The sequence below is a fragment of the Coffea eugenioides genome, chromosome 7, assembly GCF_003713205.1.
Source record: "Coffea eugenioides isolate CCC68of chromosome 7, Ceug_1.0, whole genome shotgun sequence".
Taxonomy (NCBI): Eukaryota; Viridiplantae; Streptophyta; class Magnoliopsida; order Gentianales; family Rubiaceae; genus Coffea; species Coffea eugenioides.
The window spans coordinates 30639576-30649754 of NC_040041.1; the positions used below are offsets into that span (position 1 = coordinate 30639576).

General features: G+C 37.9%; 1 protein-coding gene across 1 annotated transcript; it reads left to right on the forward strand.

The window, feature by feature from the left end:
* Nucleotides 1-232: 232 nt before the first annotated feature.
* Nucleotides 233-3448, forward strand: LOC113777219 (protein FAR1-RELATED SEQUENCE 5-like). The gene is made up of 6 exons (XM_027322255.1): nucleotides 233-2350; nucleotides 2474-2554; nucleotides 2722-2793; nucleotides 2959-3066; nucleotides 3180-3248; nucleotides 3377-3448. The coding sequence occupies exons 1-6, from the start codon at nucleotides 233-235 to the stop codon at nucleotides 3446-3448; spliced, it is 2520 nt and encodes an 839-aa protein (XP_027178056.1).
* The last annotated feature ends 6731 nt before the right edge of the window (nucleotides 3449-10179 follow it).

Sequence of the window (10179 nt, forward strand, 5' to 3'; positions counted from 1 at the left end):
CATGGAGTTGTATTTGTACATAGATAATGTCGTTGTCTTAGAGTAAAAGTAAGGTGATGTGAATCATTAATCATATTGATAAGCGTAATAATAGGATTTGGTATACGAGTAATGTGTGATTCATAACACATTATAAATGGTAATATACATTTATATTGTCGTTTATGTACATACTATTCATGAAATGTTGCAAATTAGGGTGTTTGATGCATAATTGGCAGGAGTAGAAGTAATGGATTACAGCAAATTGGCAGAAAATGGGACCCCTGAATTAGGAATGGAGTTCAACAGTGAAGAGGATGCGTACAAGTTTTACAACAAGTATGCCTTTAAAATGGGTTTCAGTGTACGTAAAGACTATCTGAATAAAGATAAAGACGGCGTGACCACGTCTAGGAGATATAGTTGCTGCAAGGAAGGTGTGAAACGCAAGTACGAAGGTGATGTGATGCCAAAGAGGACACGAGCGCCGATGAAAACAGGGTGTGGAGCTAAGATGGTTATCGTGTTGTTTAGAGGGACAATGAAGTACCGTGTGCATGACCTTGTCTTAGAGCATAATCATGAGTTGCACATTGCTCAATGTGCTCACATGATGCCATCACAAAGAAAAGTGAGTGTGGCTCAAGGATTCCAAGCTGAAATAAGCGAGGATGCTGGGCTTTCATTGAAACAGAGCCATGAGCTTATGGGAACGGAAGCAGGTGGAATGGGTAATGTGGGATATACTCGGGATGATCTTAAACGATATCTTCGAACGAGACGGGAAAGGAGCTTGAAATATGGAGAAGCAGGTAGCATGCTGAATTATTTTCAAGAGCAAACACTCGAGAATCCATCCTTTTTTCATGCCGTACAGCTGGACTGTGAAGAGCAGATAACGAATATCTTTTGGGCTGATGCAGGAATGTTAATTGACTACAACTTTTTTGGAGACGTAGTCACATTCGACACAACCTACAAAACAAATAAAGAATACCGGCCACTTGGAGTATTTGTGGGTTTTAACCAGCATAGGCAAATTGTGATATTCGGTGCTGCCCTTATGTATGATGAGACGATAGATTCTTTCAAATGGGTGTTTGGTACATTTTTAGAAGCAATGTGCGGAAAACATCCAAGTACCATACTAACCGACCAAGATCACGCCATGGCAGCCGCTCTTTCAATTGTCATGCCTGAAACATTTCACGGTCTATGTACGTTTCACATAAGGCGTAATTTTATGAAACATCTTGGCAATCACTACAAGGAAAATAGTGATCTTCCATACATGTTTGGTGCCTGCATGTATGAGTTTGAAGAAGTGGAACAATTCAATAGGGTGTGGGAGGCGATGGTGAAGAAACACAATCTTGAAAATAATGAATGGCTCTCAGGGTTGTACAAAATTCGTGATAAATGGGCAAGGTGCATGATGAAAGAAAGATGGACCGCGGGAATGCGAAGCACCCAACTCAGCGAAAGCCTAAATGCAGCAATTAAAAATCATTTGAAACTGGATCATGACCTTGTGCAGTTCTTTAGACATTTCAATCGGGTGGTTGATGAAAAGAGATATAATGAACTGATCGCAGAATATGAAATGAGGCAAAAGCTCCCCATGGTAGGGTTAAGACAAACACCTATGCTTGTGCATGCATCAGAGACGTATTCACCAACCGTATTTGTTGCATTCCAAAATGAATATGGTGAGTCAACAGCTATGGTTATATTGAGACAACAAGATGCAGCGATGTTTGTGGAGTTTACGGTCATGAGGTATGATGGAGGACCTGAAAGAACAGTAGTATTCAATCGGAATGATCTAAGTGTACGTTGCAGTTGCAAAAAATACGAGAATGAAGGCATTTTATGTGGGCACGCGTTGAAGGTGTTTGATACCGTGGGCATAAAAATAATTCCTCTTGAATACATTAAGAGGCGATGGACAAAAAGAGCTCGGGCTGGAGACTGTTTTGATCGGCGAGGACAGGAAGTTGTGACTGATCCTAAAGTCATGATTTCAACTCGTTATCGGGAGCTCGCTCCAGCCATGATTAAGGTCGCAACTCGAGCAGCAATGTCGGAGGACACCAGCAAAGTAGCAATCACTGTCATATCCGATTTGTCAAAGAGAGTTGAGCTCCTCCTCTCAGAAAGTGAAGAGCAACCTTTGCAAAATCAAAAAAATCTGAATATGGAGGAACGAGATAAAATTGAAATTGTAAATGAAATGGGGGAGGCAGTAGTCGCAAGAGGCATTAAAAAACGAGGCTGTGGGAAGAAAAGTAGAGTGATGCGAAGTTGGGTCGATAAATTTGACAGAGTAAAAAGAAAATCTAGATTATCAAGGACTACACAGACTACGGTATGGATCAAAATTTGGTACTTGGGAAACATTTATGCTAAAATTAAGTTATTGTTATACTATTAACTAAAGTTTAGGTAACATTCATTATGAAATAATATTATTACCGTGTCAATACTGTAGGTCTCAGAATCGGAGCCGACATCGGTTTCATTTGAGGAATACATGTTTATGGGATGCCGTTCATCTACTGACTCTGTTTCGGTTAGTATAAAATGGACATGACTCTTGCTTTTATCTGGATGTTTCTAACAGCCTAAATAGTTACATTGATGTTACATTATGTGATAATGTTGTTACGGCCGTCATCCCTCCTGATATACGTATTTTATTTGTGTTATACAATGATTTTGCCCATACGAAACTTGTAGACGCATTCAATGAGTCAGACAGTGAATGGCCCTCCAAATGCTGTTGCTCCCGATATCGATGAAAATCAAACGGTATGCATACATTTAGTAGTTAAAATAAAACCTTCTTGTTCATGTAATAGAGCTACCTTTTTTTCTTTAATTGTAACGGTGAGCTCCCGAAGGCTGTCAAATCATGCAAATTATGTAATTAATGTATGCTCGCTTTAATAACGTATTATTTTTTATTATTTCAAGGTCCACCGTTTCGCTAATCAGGGGCCTCCTGCAAGTGTCCCTACAGAATGGATGCATCCCAGATTTTCTATTTTTTCCAAGCATAACTCCGTCAGAGATGTCTTAATGGTCTGATATATCATTTTTGTTATAATGTCTAGTCCAATTTAACTTTATAAGTGAGCAATATAGGCACTGGTAATGATTTGTTGACAGTCGATTACTTATATTATATAATGTAGGAGGAGCGTGGGGCAATTTCAACACACTGTGATGTTGATGCATATCATGCATTTGCACCATCACCTCAGGTGACAAATTTTTATCGTTACAGCACATATTTATGTAATGTTATTAATTGGAGACTTGGACATCGTATATCATTAATCATATGTTTTATTAATAATATTTGCTGATTTGCCATCGTTACGCATTTCAGGGAAGAAATAACACACAGGGATTGCAACTACGCGTTGACGTCGCCTCCCCCCAAAATGAGGTTGATGAATGATGTGTAACTGTACATTTTGAACGAGACATTAAGTGGTTATCCCAACTTGAGAATGCTGCATATGTACGTTACAAGCAGTTAGTAAGCTGTTACAACTTATTGACGAGGTTATACAGGCACCATTGATGTTTCACTCTTTTCAAATTTAGACAAGTGGATTACAATGCAACAAAAAGGAAGAACGAACAGTACACAATGGGTTACAACCAGTTAGGGATCTGTTACTGTTACGTTACAACTAATTACGACTGTTTAACAATCATGATTAATATCCAAATATGGTAAGCAATTTGTTTGAGTAGAGATTATAATGAGTATAGTTTTACCGCTACCCTAACAAACATTGAACTACATCTCTTGTTATCAGTTGTATCCCATACAACACCTGGGAACGCCGTCATGCATTAGACAATGGGGTATGTACCTTTGAAAGTCATCGTCGCTTGATTCAGTAAAGTCAGATAGGTCCGGATCGGATATAAGCATGGGATCTGCTAAAATGTGCTGAACATTAAATTGTTTTCCAATACCATGTTTTTTTGCGGCCTGGATCTCGTGGAACCTGTGAAGCCTACGCTCCGTCTGCATAACTTCTCGCTGTAGTCTGTGTAATACGCTTGCATCATTGGCTTGTGGTCCTATAACAAGATCCGCTGACCTTGTTCTCGGGATGCGGATGCAATGCCAGCGACAAAATACCTCTAATTCCATTCTTCGCTCACAAACAGGCTCCCATATGGGTTCATGGTCCATAACGAAATAGCCATGCGGTAGATGATCGTTGACGGTATTTTTAAAAATGTGACCAGCTAGTCCCAGAGAATTGTTGGTGTTAAGTGGAGCGTTCCTGAACTCGCGTTTGGTACCATATAAAATCCTCCCATCTGGTGTTTCATACTTGCTTATGGCATTTGTTGGATCCAATGATACTTTCCGTCTTTTTTGCCGAACATTTGATGGTGAGCTTGTATGAGACCCTTCGTTTGTGGATTGCATGACTATGCTAATACCTACTGTTTTTTGGTTGGATGAAAGGAAGGATCTACTGATAAAGAATTAGGTGATAGAAAAAAAGAGGTAGAAATTTTAAACAGAGCACCTATTTAAGACCATGCATAGTAAATGGTTTCTTCCGACAACTTGACCAACTGTTTGCTATGTCATTTCATGTTGTTCTCCACGGGATGGTACTCCTGGGTGAGTAGATGAAGGCATGACACCACCTATTAACGAGACAATAGACTCAACGTGTAGTCAAATGTATAGTGTGTGGATGAAATAATTGTTGAATTTGATTCGACCATGACCTGTACTCCAAGAACAATTGGGTCAGGTGAATACCCAATTATTCATCAGTCACCTTACTTTTCCTGTGTAACAAGAAGTTACCACCAGTATTTACGTAAATTACAGGACGTTAATAAGATGTTACCTCTTATTGATGTTCTTGTACAGGCACCTTGTCATTTGCCTATATGTTAAAATTTAGACAATTTGTTTACAATTGTATTAACGATAAGTATTACAGATAGTATTACAGGCACTTCAATATGTATTACTCATTCAGTACAGAAATGAACTTGATATTGGCGGCTTGGCTTGGTTCCACATGACCACATAATAAGTAACAGTTTCGCAGAAGAACATGATACTTCGTTGGGACAAGTAATTTGAAAGTAGGGTAACTAATATTTAAAATGCAACAAATTTTGATTACGCCATGTACATGTTGAGTTACAACCAGTTATGTATATGTTACAATTGATTACAACTAATGAATATGCAAACGGCAGTTTTTCGTCTTATCTAGTTAAATCTACTGATATTACAACTAGAAATTCCCTGATATTACAACTAGTGATACTACAACTAGTTAATATCCGATGAACCTTTCCTCTTCTCTCGTTTGCGCAATTGCGCTTGGCACAAACAATAAGTCCGGCCCTCTAACACATACAATTTCTTAGACACTTTATTAAGTGTCTATTGAGAACATAGAGATGGTCGATTCGAACCCCAAAATAATTGATGTAGCGAGGCCTTCTCGAACATCTCATTAAATTAGCGAGATCTTCTCGAACATCATGCAACCTACTGGCTGCTATTTGGCACCCAAGAGCTTGATTTCAGTGTGAACCCTCTATTGATGACACTGCAATTGAGGTTAGAGGAGGGTTGAAGAATACTAATAATAAATTTCATGCACGGGTTCATTGCCACCCAGACGGTAGAATGAAATAGGAAGTGTGAAGTTATTGAAAATGAAAAATGTTTGTGTAGTAGTGAAAGGTTGACGGAAAAATCTTTGTTGTTGAGGGATATACTACTGCAACCGCGCCCTTTTATAGTCCGCAGGACCCTCACAATGTAGTAAAATATCACTGGACAACGCATTCCAGACCAAACAATTTTGTCGTGGCAGTGGAAGCTGTAGAGTTCGATGCATGCCATTGAATTGTGTCAAATCTGTTCACACAATAAAACATATTTTGCAGCTTTTGTCATGAAATGACCTGTACACCAATATTAAGGGTCATGTGGATAAACAGTTACACATCAGTGACCTGTACGTTTCACTATGTACGGATTGCGTTACAACCAGTTAGCTGTATGTTACAATTTATTATAACTAATGAATTTGCAATCAGCAGCTTTTCGTTTGCTCTATTTAAAACTGAATAATATTCCAACTAAATATTCCCCGATATTACAACTAGTAATAATACAACTAGTTAATATTCGATGAATCTTTTCTCTTCTCTTGTTTGTGCTATTGCCCTTGGTAGAAACGATAATTCCTCCCACTGACACATTAAATTTGTTAGACACTTTATTAAGTATCTATTGAGAATAGTTACGATGATCGTTTCGAACCCCAAAACATTGCGTAGCGAGACTTTCTCGAACATCTCATTAAAATAATGAGATCTTCACGGACGCATATGAGGGCAACTAGTACATCACGGGAGAAGAGACTGTAGACCCACATGCAGTGCCTGAACCATGTCGGATAAGTTTTGTTACGTTTCCAGGCCAGATTTGTTGTACCGACAGTGAATATACGTGTTACGTGCTGTTGCCAATCGTTTACAGATTTCAACACATGTTTGCAGCTTTTATCATATTTTGGTCCTGTCCACCAACTTTTAAGAGTCACGTGGATACAGAGTTACACCTTAGATTCATGTACATTTCACTGTGTGCATGCACAGTTACACTGTCACAGGGAGGTATGACAGCCCAAATTATGCAACAGTTTCTTGGCCAAGAGTCAGATGTGTAACACTCTATGACCTTGGTCGGTGTATGACCCAAATTTACTACCTCTATGACCGGTTCGTACCTCCTTCTGCTCCAATGCTCTATAGGAGATTTCAAATTCGACCAGAAATTTTATGTATGTTGTAACTCAGAACGAACAAAGAGGTAAATAATAACTTACGAATTGTAACAATATATGAACAGTTTGTCAATCGTATGGACAAAATTTGTTGAACTATATTTTTAGTATCGATACATAAAATAATAAGTGTTACGTCGTGTCACTAATCAGCATCAGAAAATAAAATACCAATTGGGCAATTTTTATCATGGTAAGACCTGTATTGCAACATTAAGGGTACCGATGTGAATACTGAGTTACACATTAGTGACCTTAATTTCGACATTGTGCATACACAGTAATACGCAAAATATTGTGCACAAAATCTCACAATGAATGTCAGTTTTTTGGCCCAGAGTCAGATGTGTAAAACTGAATGGCGTTGGTCATTCAATGACCCACAATGTGATAGTACCCATCAGTATGACCGTCCCTGCACGGTTCATGGTCCAGATTGGACCTCAAAAAAATGTGCGGCTCAGATAACAAGTGGTAACTCGATTTCCGCGTCAAGTGTGGGGCCCACCACTATCTGTTGTGAAAATACAACCAGTGGAAAAAAAGTTACACGGTGAACAAAAGAAGTTACGCGCTGTTGATGAAGAGGAAATTTGTCAGGGACGGTTGCACCTGCAACCGTCCCTGCCCCGAGTCCGGCAAGAAACGATATAAGCTAGTAACTAAATTCTGGACAATTAGTAAGTATAGAATAAGTAACATGTTTTTTTAAGACATACACAAAACTCAAAACATGTAATTGACTGTTACAATTGGGTTTACGTATCACTAATCCAATAAATAAATTGATAATCAAATTTTTTGAATAAATGTAATAAACTACTGACCCGATTCGACACATGCATGCCATTTTCGAGTGTGTTCAAATAAACTATTTTATTTGAATGTCATTCGTCATTTGTCACAATAACTACACTGACACAACCTATAAGCACACTATAGCATGCAATCATCAAACATGGAGTTTTGTATTAATTTTCACACTCTAACTTCCCATTGAAGCATTTTGTAATAGTCTTTATTAACATTCAACTTCCCAATAACTATTTTGTAACAACCTACAAATACTTCGTAAAAAATGTCAATGAACAATATATGGAGTTTTGTAAAAATTTTCAAACTATCCCCTTGCGAGTAACTGTTTTGTAACGGTTTTCGAACATACTGTAACTTCCCAATAACTATTTTGTAATAATTTACAAACACTTCGTAACCAACAGACTTCAAATATGGACTTTTGTATTAATTTTCAAATTGCAACTTTCCAACTAACTATTTTGTAATACTTAGCGAGCACACTGTAACTTTTAAAAAACTATTTTGTAACAACCTACAAACACTTTGTAATTAACAGTTTTCAAATATGGAGTTTTATATTAATTTTCAAACTGCAACTTCCCAACTAACTATTCTGTAACATTCTACGAACACACTATAACTTTCCCAAAACTATTTTGTAACAACGTACAAACACATCGTAACTAACAGTTTTAAAATATGAAGTTTTGTATTAATTTTCAAACTGTAACTTCCCAAATAACTATTTTGTTGCAGTCATACAAAACACTGTAACTTCCCAATAATTCTTGACTAACAACCTACAAACACTTTGTAACTACCAGCAGTTATATATGAAAGTTTTGTATTAATTTTCAAACTGTAACTTTTCAATAACTAATTTTGCAACAAACTAATTGGGCGCTTGTTCTATAGTTACACATTGTTCAATGTAGGTTCTAGTATAGTTGGCACAGAGTCACGACGAGCATCTTTGAACCATAGATTCACGACACAATTGAACCAATTAATGCTCCGTTAATGTTATTACTGACATTATTCTAGTGTCCAATAGAAAATCTGAATTAAATTCAGAATTTATGGCCACAAATGATAAATAAACAGCACCACGATAAAAATTGCTAATCAGTATTGATGCTAATGTCTCCAGAAAAACAAAACTACTGTCTCAAAAGAAAGGTCCTTCTGAGTAGACTCCATAATAAAATTAGTTACAGCAATCCAAAAGCTGTAATACACATGTAATAATATACAAAAGCACGTCAAATGCAATTTTGTGAATTTCTTTCTCTCCCAGTCATGAATACTTATAAATCAGGCATTACCAACATTCAACTGCGCCCGTTTAGGTACTTGCAGGTTTGCGAAGCTGTCCGGAAACTTTGAGTTCGCCGCTGAGTTACACAATCGAGCTGTGTACAGCACTCGATACTTGCCAACATTTTCCTATCAGCACAAGAGGTAGGAATTAGCATAGTTGAGTGCCGAGGTAACAAGCATTAAATCAATTTCAGATGGATTGTAGGGAGAAAAGGAATATCAATTGTAATACCTCTGTAAGCCGAACAGCCAACCTTCCGCTCCAATGCTCTAGGAATGTCATAACGAAAACACCACTGTCACACCTGGTCACGTTGTCTTCTCATTAGTCAGTTATGGTATATATGTTGGACAAAAAACTTAGTACACGCTCTAACAATAATGACAGGAGAAGTCAAACTATTTACACTTTGTTGGGTGAGTGATGAGGGACATCGGCAACAGAAAATCCGAAACTGGAGAAGTCAATTTCCTTGCCAAACTTTGCCGCCACAACCAAACCCAGTGAACGTTTCTATATCACCAAAGATTATGTAAAACTGATTACAATCCACTAATGTGTCACTGTCATGTCGTGTAATGCATTTAGCAATTTGTCCAACATACCAGTCGATTCAGTACACTAATGTCTTTGCTCTTTGCTTGACTGCTATCAGGGTCTAGCACGTGCACTTCTTTCTCTGAGACACCGAAGCTGTAGACAAACCAAGACCCCTCTATGCATACTGGCACAAGTATCTGCGCCAAATGAGGTATGAAAAAGGTCAGACAGGTCATTCTACATAACCGAGTATGACTATGTTTTGAATGTTTAACAGTCACATAAGAAGTTTTGGATTAAAACTGATAATTGCATACCCAATCACAATTTGCAGGATCAACCCCCGTATTGTTATTGCGAACCTTGAAGAGCTTTAGAAGCTTAGCAGATAAGCTGGCATCAGAGAGCTTGACGAATTTTCCCATTTTTAAAATTCCTTCCTGCAACCAATAACATAGCCGAGTGAAAGGTGCATAGAAGACATTAATAATGGTGTGTTGGATCGTAATACCAATTCAGATATGATGATGAGCATCTTTAACACAACTGTAGGATGCAATCCAAATTTCAAACTCACAACTGCAACAGGTTCTACGATGTAGCGTTCAAGCTTCCTAATTTTGGCAGTTCTTCCACCCCAATTCATGAGACGGGCAAACATATCAATCACCT